General features: G+C 45.6%; 1 protein-coding gene across 2 annotated transcripts in view; it reads left to right on the plus strand.

Moving 5' to 3' along the window:
• The window catches only part of CHODL (chondrolectin), an 80394-nt gene extending 59654 nt beyond the window's left edge, over nucleotides 1-20740 (plus strand). Inside the window, exons 4-7 of one of the 2 annotated variants that reach the window (XM_075263501.1) lie at nucleotides 7839-7886; nucleotides 11942-12025; nucleotides 12389-12491; nucleotides 20317-20740. In XM_075263501.1, the coding sequence (XP_075119602.1) occupies nucleotides 7839-7886; nucleotides 11942-12025; nucleotides 12389-12491; nucleotides 20317-20401 (320 nt within the window). In that variant the 3' untranslated portion in view covers nucleotides 20402-20740. The remainder of the gene's footprint in view (nucleotides 1-7838; nucleotides 7887-11941; nucleotides 12026-12388; nucleotides 12492-20316) is intronic. The other variant, XM_075263500.1, reaches the window with a different exon arrangement.
• The last annotated feature ends 626 nt before the right edge of the window (nucleotides 20741-21366 follow it).

The raw sequence follows: 21366 nt of genomic DNA on the forward strand, positions 1-21366 counted from the left end.
CTTCTGACAGTGAGCAGAGGTCAGGAACAGCTCTGATATCTATTACCTGGGGGCCCATAACAGGAATGCCGACAGTGCACTGAATTCAGCACACTATCAGCTTTCTAGCAGTATATAAAACCACATGTGCTCAAGGACATGAAAGGTCCTCTTTAAAGGGGATGTTCAGGGACCTATTCCTAGATATTCCATCCAATGGGACCCAGCAGTTCCAACCACGTCACAACCCCTCATGTGATCCAAAACTGCCTTCAGTTTCCAGGGTCTCTCCACCCCCTGTTTCACTTCTTGCAAGTGATTATGTGAGATCCATGTAGGAGGGGGCAACTTGACCCCAGAGGCTGAAGGCCTCTTTGAATCACATGACGCAAGGATCATGACATGGCTGGAACCTCCAAGTCCATCAGCTGTAATAACCTAAAACAAGTAAGTAAATTATCAGTCATCGAACAACCCCTTTAAGACCTCTTTACATGAACATTTCAGCCACAAAGATAGAAAGTGAGACTCCTCTTGGCTCGGTCAAAGGTTTTTAATTGCCTGTAGAAACACTAGCAGGACGCTCATATCCAGTGTGTTCCCATTAACCCCAGTAAACACATCCATAGTCAGCTGCTTGTGGACATTAAAGTTATTGTTTGTCGGCAGTACATCTTATATATATGCAAGCTAGCTGCCTGTCAAAGAAAGGAACATTGTGCGTCTAGTGGAAAACAGCTGTCATGGAAGTCAACGTCCAACCCAGCAGACTCCTTCATTGTGCTTTCCCCAAGGAGAAACAGTATCAGTCCCTTCCCCCAATCCTCTTCAAAGTCTTAGCCATCCAAGCAGTACTAAACTCAGCACTGATGAAGGGCAAGCAGCAGGTCAGTGCGTAGTTTGGTTTAAGGGTATGTTCACCACAGAGTTTTATAAGATAAGATAAGATAAGATAGGATAATCCTTTAATAGTCCCACAATAGGGAAATTTCAGTGATACAGTTTCATAGATGGTACAGTAGTATATAACAAGAGAGAAAACACATACAAGCTCATGGCAGATAGAGAAATCCTAGGAATCATAGAAACTAAAAAGAAAGAAACACAGACACACTGCAGGATCATTTACTTCTCTGTGCGGAGTGATGTTGATAATACAGCCGAATGTGGTTGGAGGACACGAGGATGAGGGCACAGCATGTAGATATAACAGGCAGAAACATTTTTGTGGAGGTGGGGACATATGCAGCTATTATGATAACATGTGGCAGTTCCTTTGGTAGGTAGTGAGATCTCCTGCTCACAGCTGATAGTTCAGTATCTTGTATCAGCACTATTCTCCATTAACCACAAAAAATGTCCTTCATCACAAGCCCTCCACCTCCTTTCTTCTTACCACTGTGTTCTACTGCCCAGAGAGGTCTGAAGCCATCCAAGTAGACAGGGTGCTGCTCTCTTGTCAAGCTTCCATATACTCCTGGGGTAGATGGGTGATGGTTCCCAGGCTGTAACAGAGTCCCACGTGTCCACAGTAATAGAGAGAAATACCAGTCAGCTGTAGGCATCTTCACACATCAGCAATAGACACCAAAAATCATCTCCTTGAAAGAAGAAGTCCACACTTCCATGCAGGTTTCTCCTCCAGCTTTGTCTGCCTCACGGTGACCATGCTGTCCTTAGCTCGTGGGGGGATGGTAACAGGCACATGTGCACACAGGAAATTCCAGGTCTTGAGTCTTGTCCATGCTTTAACAATAGAAATAAAAGGAAAAAAAAAATACTCCACAGGGTCTTCCATTCGATTTATAGTTGCTAATTTATAGTGCTAGTTTGCTTGGTTAGAGGATTCTTGAAGATACAGACAAAAAGAGTGAAACGGAAATATATAGGTTGCTCTCAACTTGGAGCTCTGTATCGAGGCTGCCACTCATGCGGCGCCATCTTGGGTGCAATATGGAGCGAATTTTGATGTGGATCCTCCTCAAAATCCGGCTCCAAAAATGGCTTTCATTGACTTCAATGGGAGCTGCTCACTTCTTTTTTCCGCTAGCTAGTAGTGGAAAAAAGAAGCGAGCTGCCCTATCTTGCCGTTGATTCCACGGCTGACTCAGCCACGGCATCTGCAGTGCCAGGCTCCCTCCTGATTAGGCCCATTCTTCAGGTCTAATCCGAAGTGGAATGCTGTGACTGAATGCTGGTGCACTGCACAAATTGTTGACACAGCGGAATACAAATTCCGCCATGTGAACATACCCTTAATCATATCTCAAGGCCTGTTGGATACTGACTTATAAGACGCTGCATTCCAACAGGTGGCACTAGAAGCACAGCGTTAGAAAGGAAGTGACTGTAAATTGCCAACTTTGTTCAGTTTTACCTACACAGTACTGTGCAAAAGTTTTAGACAGATAGAATAAAATGCTTCACAGTAAGGATGTTTTCAAAAATAGAAGTGTTGTTATTTTATTTTTGTCAATTAACAAAATGAAGAAAAGAGAAATGTAAACTCCATCAATATTTGGTGTGACCTTTGTCCTTTGCCTTCTATCAATTCTTGGTCTCAGTCCATTTTGAAGGTTTTTAGCAGGGAGGTTGTTCCCGCTGCCATCTTGGAGAACTCCAAGGCTTGTCCAATCCGTCTGTCTCTTCCTGTCATCCCAGACAGACTGGATGATGATGAGATCAGGGCTCTGCGGGGGCCGGATCATCAATTCCAGGACTCCTCCTCCAAAGAGCAAAGGTCACACCAAATGTTAATGGGATTTACATTTCTCTTTTATTCATTCTTTTCATTTTGTTAATTGTCAAAAAATAATCTGTTAACCCTTTTTACTTTGCAGCACTTTCTCACACCTGGCTGGAACTTTTGCACAGAGCTGTCCATTTTTTCCTAAAGTTTATACCTGATTCTTTCACGTTTGAGTCTTCGTGTGCTGTCTAGGCTCTGTTCACACTAGTCATGACAGCTGTGCCGGAAAGTATTCGATGAAACCTGACAGACCTCTTCGACTTTAATAGGGTTCTCTGGAGTTCAGCCCAAATTCTGGTGTTTTTTATGGCAAGGAAAGAGCGGCAGACCGTGCTGTTCTCGCTGTCAAAGATACCCGAATGCCTGACAGAAGCCCCGATGGATCTCATTAATGATGGTGTGAACAGAGCCCTACTGTTGTGTGAAGGTCAATTAATGTCATTTTCTAACAGACCTCTCTACTTTTTGATGTATTAGTAATATATACTGTGACACACACAGAACAATTCCAGCTGCACAATTTATACTGTCACAATATATGGCAATGTTTCATGTGCCATTTTGGTCCATCAACGGTCACAATCCATCACCGCAATCGAGTGACTCTCAGTACTGATGGCGGAGACCACTACCACATATGGGGGAATTTACTAATCCATCTACATCGCTTCTCTGGCCTATATGCGGTGCACTGCCCCGTATGGCGCCAAAGATGTGCCATATGGTTTCCTTCTGTGCTCTACTCTACAGTGGTCAGGGCAAGGTAGAGTCCAATAGGGGTCAAGGCATGGGCGACACAACAAATTTACTCTTAGTCTATAGTTATATCTGAAATCTACACCAGTTCTTGGCTTGTGTAGATTTTGACCCATGGAGCTTCTGAAAAATTCTTATACAACTTTACCAGTTGGGAAATTGATGGACTGGCCTAGGAAGGACAGGGATACATGTGGAATTACATATTATGAAAAAGTGTTCTACAAGTCAGAGTATGTTTTATATGTTAGATTCTTTAAAGGAGCACCCTATTGATTTCAAGTCAGTTTTACACACTTTTGACATTCTCTCTCTCTTTCTTCATGATCTAGTCATCTGGAATGGTTTTCAAACAGTTTTTAAGGAGTTCTAAGTGGTGTCGAGCACTTGTTGGCTGCTTTTCTTTCACTACGTTGTCCAGTTAATCCCAAATTGGAGGCCATGTCATCTGATGGAGCGCTCTCCTTCTTGGTCAAATACCCCTAGCATAGCCTGGTGGTGTGTGGTCGTTGTTCTGTTGGAAACCAAATGATGGACCCACTAAGATGGAATGGCATATCACTGCAGAATGGTATGGTAGCCATCCTTTGCAAACACCTGTTTTGTTCCCATCACAAACTGGAAGTGATATTATTATACTCTTCAGACCCCAGAGTATAATAAGTAGAGGCCCGAGGAGGTAGGTCAACATAACAAACATCTATATGCATCTTGCCTCACCTCTCCTAAGCTCCTTGGCAGAGTTCGGCTCTCCCTTGGCATTTTCTTTTGAGCTTCTGAGTGATGTCTTGAGCTTCAAGAACATTGAGACCTGCAATTGGGTCTCAGGGTTAACATAGGGTACACCAACACCATGACACTTATGCCAAAGCACCACCATGTTGGCATGCCTGACATGATCCTTGAGGCTCAATCAGTGGCGTAACTAGGAATGGCGGGGCCCCGTGGCGAACTTTTGACATGCCCCCCCCCCCCAACTGACACCGATGCCGAAGACCTCGACCGACCCCCTCCTCTGCATTCTATTATGTCCCTTAGTAAGCCCTGCACACAGTATTATGCCCCATAGTGGCCCCAGCACACAGTATTATGCCCCATAGTGGCCCCTGCACACAGTATTATGTCCCATAGTGGCCCCTGTGCACAGTATTATCCCCCATAGTGGCCCCTGCACACAGTATTATCCCTCATAGTGTCCCCTGCACACAGTATTATACCCCATAGTGTCCCCTGCACACAGTATTATCCCCCATAGTGGCCCCTGCACACAGTATTATCCCCCATAGTGGCCCCTGCACACAGTATTATCCCCCATAGTGTCCCCTGCACACAGTATTATACCCCATAGTGTCCCCTGCACACAGTATTATCCCCCATAGTGGCCCCTGCACACAGTATTATGTCCCATAGTGGCCCCTGTGCACAGTATTATCCCCCATAGTGGCCCCTGCACACAGTATTATCCCTCATAGTGTCCCCTGCACACAGTATTATACCCCATAGTGTCCCCTGCACACAGTATTATCCCCCATAGTGGCCCCTGCACACAGTATTATCCCCCATAGTGGCCCCTGCACACAGTATTATCCCCCATAGTGTCCCCTGCACACAGTATTATACCCCATAGTGTCCCCTGCACACAGTATTATCCCCCATAGTAGCCTCTGCATACAGTATTATCCCCCATAGTGTCCCCTGCACACAGTATTATACCCCATAGTGTCCCCTGCACACAGTATTATACCCCATAGTGGACACCCATAAACAATTATTATACTCTGGGGTCTTTTCAAACCCCAGAGTATAATAATCAGAGACCCAGGGGAATAAAAACATAAAAAATTACTGTTTCTTACCTGTCCCCCGGCTCCTACGCTGTCTTCTCCGCTGCTGTCCTTCTTCTATGACGTCGGACGTCACATGACCCGGGAAGCAGGCCGGGTTCATGTGACGTCAGAGATGTCAGACAACTAGGAAGGAGGCCTGGCAGGATCGTGGAGAGGTAAGTAACAGTGTTTGTTACGTTCGCTTACCGATCATTATACTCGGGGGTCTGCAAATTTGTGGGGCCCGCGGTGTCACTTACCGATCCCGGCCAAGCCAGGATCGGCAAGTAAATAGGGCCCGTAACGGCCTATTAAAAGAAAAAAAAACGCAGTGGTAGTGGCTGTCACTGGGCCCCCTAATGGCCCGGGCCCTGTGGCAGCTGCCTCCGCTGCCTCTGCGGTAGTTCCGCCACTGTGCCCAATCACTGGGATCAGTAGTCCCCTTAGGGCATGTGACCTCATCCAGGAGGCTATAAGAGGATGCTGAGGGACCACCTCGCCTCTCCTAGGCCTCTACTTTATTACATTTTGTGGTTTGAAGAGATCCCAAAGTATAATAGTGAATGGTGGGTGACGAACCCAAAAAGTTTCAGGTTTGGGTCGAGCCAGAAACTTTTGGAAAATATAGGTGAAATCTGGTTCGATTGAAAATGGTTCACTCATCTCTAGTTGGATAGTATAGTTTGGGGTATTTGGGGAAGGAGTTCTTTATACAGTGTGTTGGTTTCATCCTTATTATATCCTTAGTTGTCCTTATTCCTGGCTGTTTGGCCATCTATACATTTTAGAAAATTTTTGTGCCCAACAGTTTTCAAAAGTGTCTAGAAAAGATGTAATAATTCCAATATCTATAGTGAAGTATCCCTATAGCAGTACTTAATCCTCTAATGTTTACCAAAAAAAAATTCAATCAAAGGAATTCTATCATTAGAAACCCTTTTTTAAACCAAATACACCTAGGAATAGCCTTAAAAAAGTCTATTCTTCTCTTACGTTTATTATTTTTATCTGCGCTGCCGTTCCTTAGAAGTATCTACTTTCTTCCTTATGCAAATGAGTTTTCTCGCAGCACTGAGGGCGTCTCCAGTGCTGCTTGAAAACTCTCCAGCAACGCCTTTGTCTTCTTTTCTGCCTCTTTTATCGCGCTCCTCCTTTCTTCTTCAAAAAATGCCACTGTGCATGTCCGTCGGCCATTTTCCTGTGGCCTCTCCCGCTCGGCCATAGGAAAAATGTCCGATGGACATGCGCAGTTGGCCATTTTCCTGTGGCCTCAATCATTCAGCCACAGGAAAAATGGCCGAAGGACATGCGCAGTCAGCGCTTTTTGAAGAAGGGAAGAGGAACACGAGAGAATAGTTAGGAGGCGGAGAATAAGACAGAGGCCGTCGGTGGAAAGTTTTCAAGCAGCACTGGGGATGTCCCCAGTCTGTTAGAAAACTCATTTAGGGCAGGTTCACACCTGCGTCTGGTCTCCGCTTTGCAGGTTTCTGTCTTCTGCCCGAGAAACTGGACAGGAGACAGAAAACGGCAGTAAGTTTTCAAACCCATTCACTTGAATGGGCTTACAAAGTGTTGGCCTGTGAGCGTCTTCTGCCTCTCCGCGGCGAAATCCGTTTATTTGACCGGACTTTGCGTCCGGTTAAAAAAACTATTTCGCCGCGGAGAGGTACAAGATGCTCACAGGCGGACACTGGCTACCGGGTTTCCGTCTCCTGTCCAGTTTCTCCGGCAGAAGACGAAAACCCACAAAGCAGAGACCGGGAGGAGGTGTGAACCCGCCCCAGGGGTGAACCTAACTTTTTTGCCGCCCACCCCCCCGGGAGGAGGCGGCAGAGTGGAGGGGGCAGGGCGGAGTGAAGGGGGCGGGGCGGAGCGAAGGGGGCGTGGTGGAGCGGTGTTAGCAGGCAGAGAGCAGGCAGGGAGAGGACCTGCTCTCTGCCTGAGCGTGAGGGGAGGCCGCTGGAGCAGCGCTGCGTCCACAGGGCCTCCCCAATCCACCGCTCGGTGACGGTGACGCTAAGCCAGTCCAGGACGCCTTCCCGGAGCTCTGGCATAGCGTCGCCTGAAGCGGTCGCTTCAGGTTGCCTCATCGGAGGTGCAGCACTGACCCGCCCTTACATAAGGAAGAAAGAAGATATTTCTAAGGCTCAGAATAATAAAGGAAAGAGTAGAATAACCTTTCTTAAGGCTATTCCTATGTGTGTTGAGTTTAAAGGGGTATTCTAGTGATAGAATCCCTTTAAATGTAACAAAAAAAAAAAAAAAAAAACCTATAAAAAAAAGAAATAAAATTGTTTATAGCCATGAATAAACTGGGACTATTGCACATTTCACCAATCCACTAATAGGACCCTAATGCCTGCAGCACCAAGCTCGGTCCCTGCATGGGGGGGCTATTGGCCGTCTTAGCATGCTCATTTTAATCCAATTTATTTGGCATGGCACAGCAAGTCTAAGAGAAATGAGTACTTGTTACATGGCTCTAACTGAGTTCTGCACCTCTTGGGCGATTTTCTTTTCTTTAACAGAAAATATCCTAGAGAAAGAATTAGGAGACAGAGCAGAGCCAGATTATGGTAAGAGACGAAAAGCCTTCCAGTTATACAGCAAGTATCCAGTGATTCACCAGGCGAGAGGATAACTCAATTATTATGGACATATTTATGGCCGAATATAAAGATGGAGAAGTAATCTCATAGAGGATAATAATGGCGCATGGTTTGGAAATGTTCCCTTCTGGTTTGTTGTAATTTCATTTCCAGGCTTGGTGTAATGTGACGGTGAATTCAGATTTTTTTTATTTTTATTTTTTTACAGCTTGTTTATATAGTGAGGATCAGGAGAGCGGAAATGTAAAAAATACAATCTAGACATGTAGATTGGATAAGTAGAATAGACCGACATTCTGAATATAAATGTATGTTCATGAAGAACTCCAATGTCTGATCATGCAAATTCAGTAAATTATTAAACAACGCTAGAAAAGCCCTTGACGGACTGCAGGACAAATTATAACCACAAGGTGGCCTCACGGAGACAGTGTATGAGCAACTCCTGACAGAGTATCGCAAAATAACACATTTTACATGAAAGATGGCTGTCTTTCTCCACTTATTTTGGGATATGTTGCGCCAATTGGTAAATTAAGAAAGGACACATCTTTATAGATTGGTTTTATACGGTGCAAAGCACAAGAAACTTCATGTGTGTTAAAAAGTAATGTTAAAGTTTCTTTTAAAGTTTGAGAACATGTCCCATTACCAGCGCTTTAGGTGTCAATTGGAGGCAAGCAAATAAAATATATGATGTTTGAGCCCTTGTGGCCATTCTACCATAATATATGTGATGGTGCTTATTGGCTCCCTGAGCCTTTTTATATAAAGCATTAGGATTAGAGATGAGCGAGTAGTATTCGATCGAGTAGGTATCCGATTGAATACTACGGTATTCAAAATACTCATACTCGATTGAGTACCACTCACTATTCGAATGTAAAAGTTTGATGCAGAACCAGCGTTGATTGGCAGAATGCTATACAGTCGGCCAATCAACGCTGGTTCTTCTCCTACCTTTAGAAGTCTTCTCCGTGCAGCTTCCCCACGGCGTCTTCCGGCTCTTCATTCACTCTGTCAGGCATCGGGCCTGGGCAGAGCCGACTGTCCGCTTGTAGTGCGGGCATGAGCAGTCGGCTCTGCCCAGGCCCGATGCCTGGCAGAGTGAATGAAGAGCCGGAAGACGCCGCGGGAACGCTGCACGGAGAAGACTTCTCGGAGGATCCAGCCCGACCCTCACTCGTGGACTTGGTAAGTATAATTTGATCGAACGTTGTCTACCCCTGAAACGAGCATTTTCCCCCATAGACTATAATAGAGTTCGATATTCGATTCGAGTAGTCGAATATTAAGAGGCTACTCGAAACGAATATCGAACCTCGAACATTTTACTGTTCGCTCATCTCTAATTAGGATCAATCCGGTAGTCATAGTGTAGGTCTCTATTAGAGCATCGTATAAATCTTAAAAATGACTAGAGATGAGCGAGTACTCCCGTTTCGAATAGCATGCACCCATAGGAATGAATGGACGCAGGGGGTTCAGCGGCTGGCCGCTGGAAAAGTCTGCGTGCTGGCTTCTTCCATTCATTCCTATGGGTGCGTGCTATTCAAAACGGCCGTTTCGAATAGTACTCGCTCATCTCTAAAAATGACCCTTTTCCCAGTAAACAACTTGTTATTGAAGGTAAACAGCATATATAGCGCTCTCATATAAGAGAAATAATCTAAATCCAAGACCGTCATTGGACTAGAGTTCCTTGGTCCCACCAGAGGAGACGAGAGTTCGTCATCATTAGTACATGACATGTACCATCATTGCTTCACAGACTTTATTTTCATTGCATGCACATGGTTTGTCATTGGTAAGTATTCTTTTTTTTATCATCCCATAACAAATCAATAAATATTACTGGCAATTGATAGAACAGATCAGCGGATGCCAATGTGAAGCACCAGGGGGTAAGCAAGAGGGTGGTCAGGTATAGGCTGAAGTTGACGTGCACGTGCCTAGTGGGTCAGTAACCAGCCACAGGTCAGGACAGGCAGCAGAGGTACTGAAATCAGCAACAGTCAAGAGTCAACAACGGGTATTCAGTCAATAGACAAGACAGTGTTCAGGACAAGTAGCGAGCTAGAGTTCAGGACTAAGCTGGTCAGCAACAAGTAGTCCTAGCAGTGTTATAGCTGATCAGGAAAGTGAGGTTAGGTTTTTTGTTTGACTCTGTCTGGTACGGGGAATCATTGATCAGGAACAGACACTATACCACATAACTAGACAAGCTAGGAACTTTTGCTCAGGTAGGGTGTGGCTCGTGGTACTGACTTTTAAACCCTGGCTGACAAGGATTGGAATGGAGAAGGATTGCTTGAATAGGACTAAACTGAGGCTTCACCATGTGACTGATGACACATAGAAGAGGCCTGAACACTTGTGAGCACTGTGACTTTTTTCAAACAGGTGATAGACAGATGCTCCTTGTGTTTGACCCCCACCTATAGGTAGGTCATCACGATGTAAGTCCCTGAAAACCACTTTAAAGAGGTCCTTTCTCCACCTCCACCAACTCCAGCGTCACTTAATAGTTTCAACTCCATTGATTCTGGTGCAATTTGAATTTTCTCTCTAGCCACCACCGTTCCTGAGCAAGCGATGCCGTTAGTTTTGGTGCCTGATATATTATTGATTCTCTGTACTGTCAGGAGGGCAGGGTCAGGTAGGAGTATGTAGTGGGCGTGATTCTGAGCTCTGACACTGGCTGCCTCTGATTGGATCTCTGAATCCCGCCCCCTGCCTGACACCGCCCTTCTTATATTTCAGGACTTAAATAGCACATCAGGCACCAAAACTGCCTGAACTAATCAGGGGAATAGAAAGAAAATTCCAACTGAGCTGAAATAATTTGAGTAGCGCCTATTCACAGAGACTAAGAACTAGAATTGGTTGAGATGGTGAAGGTCCCCTTTAAAGGGGTATTCCCACATCGCATACTCACCAGTCTTCGTTGCTGTAAAATCTTCTGTCTTCCTGCTTTGTTGCATCATTGGTGGGTGGGGTTACATATGCAAAGCCAGCGGCGAGATGCAACTGGCCCTGCGTGCACGTTCATAGATGGTGAGACCAGTCTAGCCTTCACAATGCGAATACAGACCCGGCATCCGCCTCTCTCTATTACAGCGGATGCCGGGTCTGTATTCGCATTGTGAGGGCTAGACTGGTCTCACCATCTATGAACGTGCACGCAGGGCCAGTTGCATCTCGCCGCTGGCTTTGCATATGTGAATACAGACCCGGCATCCGCTGTAATAGAGAGGCGGATGCCGGGGACGGTTAGACGCCGGCACAGATGCCTGCGACATCGCTATGCTCCTGCCCTGCATGAAGCCAGCAGCGATGTTGCAGGCATCTGTGCCGGTGTCTAACCGTCCCTGGCATCCGCCTCTCTATTACAGCGGATGCCGGGTCTGTATTGGCGGCCCCTTCCCCCCAAAGGGTAAACTAACCCCCCCCCCCCCCCCCCGGGCTCGCTCCCGTGCACTTAGCCCCTCCTCCCTCCCCCCTGAGAGCAGGCCGATACATCACTTGACTTATGACCAGATAAGTCAAGGGATGTGTCAAAAAAAATGACTAAAGTAAGATAGTGGACAAACAAAGCAGTTTTGCTGAAGCAATGTATTTAGGAAAAGTCTTACATTCACATTAACAAGCAGTATAGATAGGATCCTTGTGATGGGACAACCCCTTTAAGGACTAATTTCTCATGGAATAAATTCAACACTTGTCAATTTGCAACACAACCACTAGGTGGCCACATGTCGATACCTACAAAATAGATTTTGTGCAAAATCATGTGTTTTTTAAAAGCTGATCATCACCCGTCAGGATACGTTGAATCAAGAGTCAAGGAACGGAAGGAAACACTATGTATCAAGTCGATCAATTGTACATGGAGAATGACCTGCGGTGATTCTCATTATTGAGATAAATCTGTGTAAAACAGAGGATTACGCTTTCTAGGGCCTAGTTTTGATAACTCAATAAGACGACGACTAATCATGTTTTTTTATTCTCTCTTCCAGACCCGCAGTCTCCTGTGACAACAGATATAACTCTCGCTACAGGCAAGCCAGAGGACTCGTCTCATGTATCTGTGGCTGAAACAGGTGATTTGTTTCCATTAACTCGAAACAGCTCAGCTAAAATTCATTTGTGTGGGCGAAATGCTTACTTCATTTTCCAATAAGAGCAGCAGCATGCAGTAAATATTCCCATAATATAGTTGTCAGGCTGAAGAAAACCAGCAGCGTGTGCGCTATCTGCGGGCAGTAATTAAGGCTCTGATCATTTATTAATTATCAATACTTATACGGGCGGGTGTAATAAATAGAATTAGATCGCTGTTTAAGCAGGGAACATTAGATACTTGCAGCAAACTGCGGCGTGCAACAATTCGGTGGGAAGGAGCATTGCTAATAATTTTCTGTTTCTGCTTTTTCTTTTTTTTTTCCTTTCCCTTCATCTTCTAGGAATTATGCCAAACCTAATCTATGTTATTATCCCCACCATACCGCTGCTGCTGCTGATACTGGTGGCGTTCGGGACCTGCTGTTTCCAAATGCTACATAAAAGGTACAAAGTGTCGCTTCACACGTTTTGCTTGCTCTCTGTAAATCAATTCCCCGTCCTGTGACCATGAGAGTGGGGGTGGGGGGGGGTCTGCAACGGAGACTTGTTAGGATGGAATCCGCGTATTCTAGATGATAGTTTAATTAAACCTCAGCTTAACGATTAATCTATAATATAATCAGGAGAGAAATAAAAATATATAGGGGGTGTAGTGAGGAGGGTTTACTCTGGCTGCAAGGCTGGGTGGAAAAAATCTATCTATCTATCTATCTATCTATCTATCTATCTATCTATCTATCTCATATCTATCTATCTATCTATCTATCTATCTATCTATCTATCTCATATCTATCTATCTATCTATCTATCTCATATCTATCTATCTATCTATATATCTCCTATCTATCTATCTATCTATCTATCTATCTATCTATCTATCTATCATCTATCTATTGATCTATCTCCTATCTATCTATCTATCTATCTATCTATCTATCTCCTATCTATCTATCTATCTATCTATCTATCTATCTATCTCCTATCTATCTATCTATCTATCTATCTATCTATCTATCTATCTCCTATCTATCTATCTATCTATCTATCTATCTATCTATCTCCTATCTATCTATCTATCTATCTATCTATCTATCTATCTATCTATCTATCTATCTCCTATCTATCATCTATCTATTTATCTATCTATCTATCATCTATCTATCTCCTATCTATCTATCTATCTATCTATCTATCTATCTATCTATCTATCTATCTATCTCATCTATCTATCTATCTATCTATCTATCTATCTATCTATCTATCTCCTATCTATCTATCTATCTATCTATCTATCTATCTATCTATCTATCTATCTATCTATCTATCTCCTATCTATCATATATCTATCTCCTATCTATCTATTATCTATCTATCTATCTATCTATCTATCTATCTATCTATCTATCTCCTATCTATCTATCTATCTATCTATCTATCTATCTATCACCTATCTATCTATCTATCTATCTATCTATCTATCTCCTATCTATCTATCTATCTATCTATCTATCTATCTATCTATCTATCTATCTATCTCCTATCTATCATCTATCTATCTATCTATCTATCTATCTATCTATCTCCTATCTATCTATCTATCTATCTATCTATCTATCTATCTATCTATCTATCATCTATCTATCATCTATCTATCTATCTATCTATCTATCTATCTATCTATCTTCTATCCTACATTAACTACATATCTTTCTATTTTACATGTATATAATCAGTAGAGATGAGCGAACAGTGTTCTATAGAACTCATGTTCGATCGGATATTAGGCTGTTCGGCATGTTCGAATCGAATCGAACACCGCGTGGTAAAGTGCGCCATTACTCGATTCCCCTCCCACCTTCCCTGGCGCCTTTTTTGCTCCAATAACAGCGCAGGGTAGGTGGGACAGGAACTACGACACCGGTGACGTTGAAAAAAGTAGGCAAAACCCATTGGCTGCCGAAAACATGTGACCTCTAATTTAAAAGAACAGCGCCGCCCAGGTTCGCGTCATTCTGAGCTTGCAATTCACCGGGGACGGAGGTTTCCGTCCAGTTAGCTAGGGGTTAGATTCTGGGTAGGCAGGGACAGGCTAGGATAGGAAGGAGAAGACAACCAACAGCTCTTGTAAGAGCTAAATTCCAGGGAGAAGCTTGTCAGTGTAACGTGGCACTGACGGGCTCAATCGCCGCAACCCAGCTTTCCGCAGATCCTGAATGGAATACACTGTCAGTGTATTCCCGTATACCCGATATATACCCCCGATACCCGTTCCAACGGTGTGCCCCCCACCTTCACCCCCGAAATACCCTGCAAGTCCCCTAGCAATAGAATTGGGGCTATATACACCCACTATTTTTGCTACTGCCATATAGTGCCATTGTCTGACTGGGAATTCAAAGAATATATTGGGCTTACATATAACTTCAATTCCAGGGAGAAGCTTGTCAGTGTAACGTGGCACTGACGGGCTCAATCGCCGCAACCCAGCTTTCCCAGGATCCTGAATGGAACACACTGACAGTGTATTCCCGTATACCCCATATATACACCCCAAATCCCCGTTCCAACGGTGTGCCCCCCCACCTTCACCTCAGAAATACCCTGCAAGTCCCCTAGCAATAGAATTGGGGCTATATACACCCACTATTTTTTCTACTGCCATATAGTGCCAGTTTCTGACTGGTAATTCAAAGAATATATTGAGGTTATAAATACCCTCATTTCTTACTACTGGTATACAGTGCCATTGTCTGACTGGGAATTCAAAGAATATATTGGGGTTACAAATACCCTCATTTCTTGCTACTGGTATATAGTGCCAGTTTCTGACTGGTAATTCAAAGAATATATTGGGGTTACGTGCACCCACAATTTTTGCTACTGGTATATAGTGCCAATTTCTAACTGGGAATTAAAAATGCGCAAGGCTCCCGGAAAGGGACGTGGACGAGGCCGTGGGCGAGGTCGGGGGAATGGTTCTGGGGAGCAAGGTAGCAGTGAAGCCACAGGGCGTCCCGTGCCTACTCCTGTGGGGCAGCAAGCATTGCGCCACTCCACAGTGCCAGGGTTGCTTGCCACATTAACTAAACTGCAGGGTACAAACCTTAGTAGGCCCGAGAACCAGGAACAGGTCTTGCAATGGCTGTCAGAGAACGCTTACAGCACATTGTCCAGCAGCCAGTCAGACTCTGCCTCCTCTCCTCCTATTACCCAACAGTCTTGTCCTCCTTCCTCCCAAAATTCCCAAGCTTCACAGAACAATAACCCCAACTGTCCCTGCTCCCCAGAGCTGTTCTCCGCTCCTTTCATTGTTCCTCAACCTGCCTCTCCACGTCACGATTCCACGAACCTAACAGAGGAGCATCTGTGTCCAGATGCTCAAACACTAGAGTCTCCTCCATCTCCGTTCGATTTGGTGGTGGATGACCAGCAACCCACCCTCATCGACGATGATGTGACGCAGTTGCCGTCAGGGCATCCAGTTGACCGGCGCATTGTGCGGGAGGAGGAGATGAGACAGGAGTTGGAAGAGGAAGTGGTGGATGATGAGGACACTGACCCGACCTGGACAGGGGGGATGTCAAGCGGGGAAAGTAGTGTGGATGTTGAGGCAGGTGCAGCACCAAAAAGGGTAGCTAGAGGCAGAGGCAGAGGTCAGCAGCTTAGGCGAAGCCAGGCCACACCCGGAATCTCCCAAGATGTTCCAGTTCGTACCCAGCCCCGAAAAACTCCCACCTCGAGGGCACGTTTCTCGAAGGTGTGGAGTTTTTTCAAGGAATGCGCCGAGGACAGATATAGTGTTGTCTGCACAATTTGCCTCTCGAAATTGATTAGGGGCTCTGAGAAGAGCAACCTGTCCACCACTTCAATGCGCCATCATTTGGAATCCAAGCACTGGAATCAGTGGCAGGCAGCAACGACAGGACAAAGGCCGCCTGCCGTTCACGCCACTGCCACTGCCTCTGCCACTGCCTTTGCCTCTGCCACTGCCACTGCTGACTGTACTGGCGATGCACTCCAGAGGACGAGCCAGGACACCACTTCATCTGCCTCCGCCACTTTGTTGACTTCTCCCTCATCCTCCCCTGTTCCTGTCTTATCTCCTTCTCCTGCACCATCAAAGGCACCATCAGGCGCTTCTTTACAACAACCCACCATCTCTCAGACATTGGAGCGGCGGCAGAAATACACTGCTAACCACCCACACGCGCAAGCCTTGAACGCCAACATCGCTAAACTGCTGGCCCAGGAGATGTTGGCGTTCCGGCTTGTTGAAACTCCCGCCTTCCTGGACCTGATGGCAACTGCGGCACCTCGCTATGCCGTCCCTAGCCGTCACTACTTCTCCCGGTGTGCCGTCCCCGCCTTGCACCAGCACGTGTCACTCAACATCAGGCGGGCCCTTAGTTCCGCGCTTTGCACAAAGGTCCACTTGACCACCGACGCGTGGACAAGTGCATGCGGACAGGGATGCTACATTTCACTGACGGCACACTGGGTGAATGTAGTTGAGGCTGGGACTGCTTCCCAAACTGGCCCGGTGTACCTCGTCTCCCCGCCTAACATTCCTGGCAGGGACACGAGAAGAACACCCCCCTCCTCCTCCTCCTCTACCGCCTCCTCCTCCGCCACCGCCTCCTCCTCCGCCACCGCCTCCTCCTCCGCTGTTAGATTGACCCCAGCTACGAGTTGGAAACGTTGCAGCACTGGCGTTGGTAGACGTCAGCAGGCTGTGCTGAAGCTGATCAGCTTGGGGGACAACAGCACACTGCCTCCGAGGTGAGGGATGCCCTCCTCGATGAGACGGCAATATGGTTTGAGCCGCTGCACCTGGGCCCAGGCATGGTCGTTTGTGATAACGGCCGGAACCTGGTAGCAGCTCTGGAGCTTGCCGGACTCCAACATGTTCCATGCCTGGCCCACGTCTTCAACCTAGTGGTGCAACGTTTCCTAAAGAGCTACCCCAATGTTCCAGAGCTACTGGTGAAAGTGCGGCGCATGTGCACCCACTTTCGCAAGTCGACAGTAGCCGCTGCTAGCTTAAAATCTCTCCAGCAACGCCTGCATGTGCCACAACACCGGCTTTTGTGCGACGTCCCCACACGCTGGAACTCAACGTTTCAGATGTTGAATAGAGTGGTTGAGCAGCAGAGACCTTTGATGGAATACCAGCTACAAAACCCTAGGGTGCCACAAAGTCAGCTGCCTCAGTTTCACATCCATGAGTGGCCATGGATGAGAGACCTTTGTGACATCCTACGGGTCTTTGAGGAGTCCACAAGGAGGGTGAGCTCTGAGGATGCGATGGTGAGCCTTACAATCCCGCTCTTGTGTGTTCTGAGAGAATCCCTGATTGACATCAGGGATAACTCAGATCACACAGAGGAGTTAGGGATAGCATCCGATCCGTCACAGCTGGAGAGTAGGTCCACACATCTGTCCGCTTCACTGCGTTTAATGGAGGAGGAGGAGGAGGAGGAAGAAGAGTTGTCCGATGATGTGATGGTGATACAGGAGGCTTCCGGGCAACTTCTAATCGTCCCATTGTTGCAGCGCGGATGGGTAGACATGGAGGATGAGGAGGAAATGGAGATTGAACTTTCCGGTGGGGCCAGAGGAGTCATACCAACTAACACTGTGGCAGACATGGCTGAGTTCATGTTGGGGTGCTTTACAACCGACAAGCGTATTGTCAAAATCATGGAGGACAACCAGTACTGGATCTTTGCTATCCTTGACCCCCGGTATAAAAACAACATCTCGTCTTTTATTCCGGTAGAGGGGAGGGCCAATCGCATCAATGCTTGCCACAGGCAATTGGTGCAGAATATGATGGAGATGTTTCCAGCATGTGACGTTGGCGGCAGGGAGGGCAGTTCCTCCAGTAGGCAACCAAGTTCTCACCGGTCCACACAAACGAGGGGCACACTGTCTAAGGTCTGGGACACCTTGATGGCACCCCCTCGCCAAAGTGCCGCCACGGAGGGTCCTAGTGTCACCAGGCGTGAGAAGTATAGGCGCATGTTGCGGGAATACCTTTCCGACCACAGCCCTGTCCTCTCTGACCCCTCTGCGCCCTACACGTATTGGGTGTCGAAGTTGGACCTGTGGCTTGAACTTGCCCTATATGCCTTGGAGGTGCTGTCCTGTCCTGCCGCCAGCGTCCTATCTGAGAGGGTGTTCAGTGCAGCCGGTGGCATCATCACTGACAAGCGCACCCGTCTGTCAGCTGAGAGTGCCGACCGGCTCACTTTGATAAAAATGAACCACCACTGGATAGAGCCTTCATTTTTGTGCCCACCTGTGTAAAGCACCCCAACATGAAACTCCATGTCTGTACTCAACCTCTCCAATTCCTCCGCATCCTCATACTCATCCACCATAAGCGTTGCACAATTCTGCTAATACTAGGCTCCCTCCACCCTGATTTCCCCCAACTCTGCTGGTTAGAGGCTCCCTCCACCCTGCTTTCCCACAACTCTGCTGGTTAGAGGCTCCCTCCACCCTGCTTTCCCACAACTCTGCTGGTTAGAGGCTCCCTCCACCCTGCTTTCCCACAACTCTGCTGGTTAGAGGCTCCCTCCACCCTGATTTCCACCAACTCTGCTGGTTAGAGGCTTCCTCCACCCTGTTTTCCCACAACTCTGCTGGTTAGAGGCTCCCTCCACCATGAATTGGTCCAAACTGGGCTGTTTAGAGGCTCCCTCCACCATGAATTGGTCCAAACTGGGGTTTTTAGAGGCTCCCTCCACCATGAATTGGTCCAAACTGGGCTGTTTAGAGGCTCCCTCCACCATGAATTGGTCCAAACTGGGGATTTTAGAGGCTCCCTCCACCATGAATTTGCCCAAACTGGGCTGTTTAGAGGCTCCCTCCATCATGAATTGGTCCAAACTGGGGTTTTAGAGGCTCCCTCCACCATGAATTGGTCCAAACTGGGGGTTTTAGAGGCTCCCTCCACCATGAATTTGCCCAAACTGGGGTGTTTAGAGGCTCCCTCCACCATGAATTTGCCCAAACTCTGCTGGTTAGAGGCTCAATCCACCCTGATTTTCAAAACAAATGTTGGTGCCAACCTCAACTTACTACAAGGGCCAAATTCACTGCTGATGACAAGCTCTCCTCACTGCAAGTGCCAAATACACATGTTTCAAGGTGTTTTCCTACTGTCAGAGAGGTGGTATTGAGTGTGTAAAGTGTGTAGTTGTTAGGCTGTGATGTTGGGGTAATAGAGGGTCTTTGGTGTGTTAGATGCCCCCAGACATGCTTCCCCTGCTGTCCCAGTGTCATTCCAGAGGTGTTGGCATCATTTCCTGGGGTGTCATAGTGGACTTGGTGACCCTCCAGACACGGATTTGGGTTTCCCCCTTAACGAGTATCTGTTCCCCATAGACTATAATGGGGTTCGAAACCCGTTCGAACACACGAACATTGAGCGGCTGTTCGAATCGAATTTCGAACCTCGAACATTTTAGTGTTCGCTCATCTCTAATAATCAGCCATTTATATCTCTATCTTTCTGCCAATCTATGTTTCTACCCTCCACGCATCAACATTGTCCATCTATATGCTTATTTTGTAATATTGTTATCTCCTATCTATCTATCTATCTATCTATCTATCTATCTCTCATCTATCTATCTATCTATCTATCTATCTATCTATCTATCTATCTATCTATCTATCATCTCCTATCTATCATCTATCTATCTATCTATCTATCTATCTATCTATCTATCTATCATCTATCTATCTTCTATCTATCTATCTATCTATCTATCTATCTATCTATCATCTATCTATCTATCTATCTATCTATCTATCTCCTATCTATCTGTCTATCTATCTATCTATCTATCTATCTATCTGTCTGTCTGTCTGTCTGTCTGTCTGTCTGTCTATCTATCTGTCATATAAATGTAAACTTTCTGTGTCTTTCTGACTACATCTATTATTAGTATTTCATTGTATAAAGGAGAATACAAGGGGGCATAATAATAATAATAATAATAATAATAATAATAATAATAATAACAATAATAAGAAAGTTTTAGACTTAGACTCTTTCTTGTAGTTTATTATAGCGCTTCCATGGTAGATGGACATCTTCACCATCACCAGTTGTTCTATAATAAGCCCTTCATTGAGTCCCACAGACCAAGGTACAATATGGAGACAGTATTCCAGTGACTCGTCTCTAGCGCCCCCTGCCTCCCTCAGTATCCTCCCTCTAATATTTCATCTCTTGTATTGTTTTTCTGACTTTTAGCAAAGAACGTTCAAAGACCAGCCCAACTCAGTCTACCCTGTGGATTTCCAAAGCCCCGAGGAGCGATATCACTATGGAAGTTTAACAAAACAATGACTTATATCACCACAATGCAAGAGAAATGTATCACAATGTATTTTCTGGATCACTAGACTTTAAAGCATCAGCTTGGAATGACTTGCTATCTCAGCAGCATCAGTATTCTGTTCAGCGAGAAGAACTAACGGCTCCCCCTTGAGGCACATTTTAAGAACACTTTTGTAATACTCATGTTTGATTCATAAGTAAACCGGAATCCGAGTCTTGCTACATTTAGAATAAAGAAGCCTTTGCTTATTTTGCTGGTTGAAAATCTTCAATTACCATGCAGCCGAAGAAACGGACAATTCCTCTTTCAATTTATACGAAGAAATATTCTGTACGTTTGACACTGTTTGCAATGAGAATGGTTGATTTTATTATCATGTTCCTTCTGTATTGTACTTTTTGATGAACATTAAAGTCTATTGCTATGAATGTGTATTGTAAAAAAGAAACAACCCTAATTTATCTTTGCATAAAGATTTGATAGAAAAGATGTGTTTGCATGTTGATCTGTCTCCCTCTTTCCTATTACACTTGGCGTCTTGGAAGACAAACCACAATATATACAGCTGTCATATTAAAGGGGTTGTCCAGGAGTTGAGATGCCACTGCAAAGGGTATGGAGATATCTGCTGCAGGCTCTGTGCACTGTATAGTACTGGTGTCAGGAGCAACCCTGACCAGGTGATCAGATTGGAGACCTTGTGTCAGATTAGGTATTTATGGCCTGTCCTAAGAATAGACCCTAAAATATATTGGACAACCCCTTTAATGTTCCAGCAAAGGGGGTCAAGAGTATAATAAAACTTAAAGGGGTTTTCCCATGAAAATAAGTTACATATACATACATAGTTACATAGTAGATGAGGTTGGATAAAGACATTAGTCCATCAAGTCCAACCTATAACCTTACAATCCCTACAGTGTTGATCCAGGGGAAGGCAAGAAACCCCATGAGGGTTGTGC

The sequence above is a fragment of the Leptodactylus fuscus genome, chromosome 2 (assembly GCF_031893055.1).
Source record: "Leptodactylus fuscus isolate aLepFus1 chromosome 2, aLepFus1.hap2, whole genome shotgun sequence".
NCBI lineage: Eukaryota > Metazoa > Chordata > Amphibia > Anura > Leptodactylidae > Leptodactylus > Leptodactylus fuscus.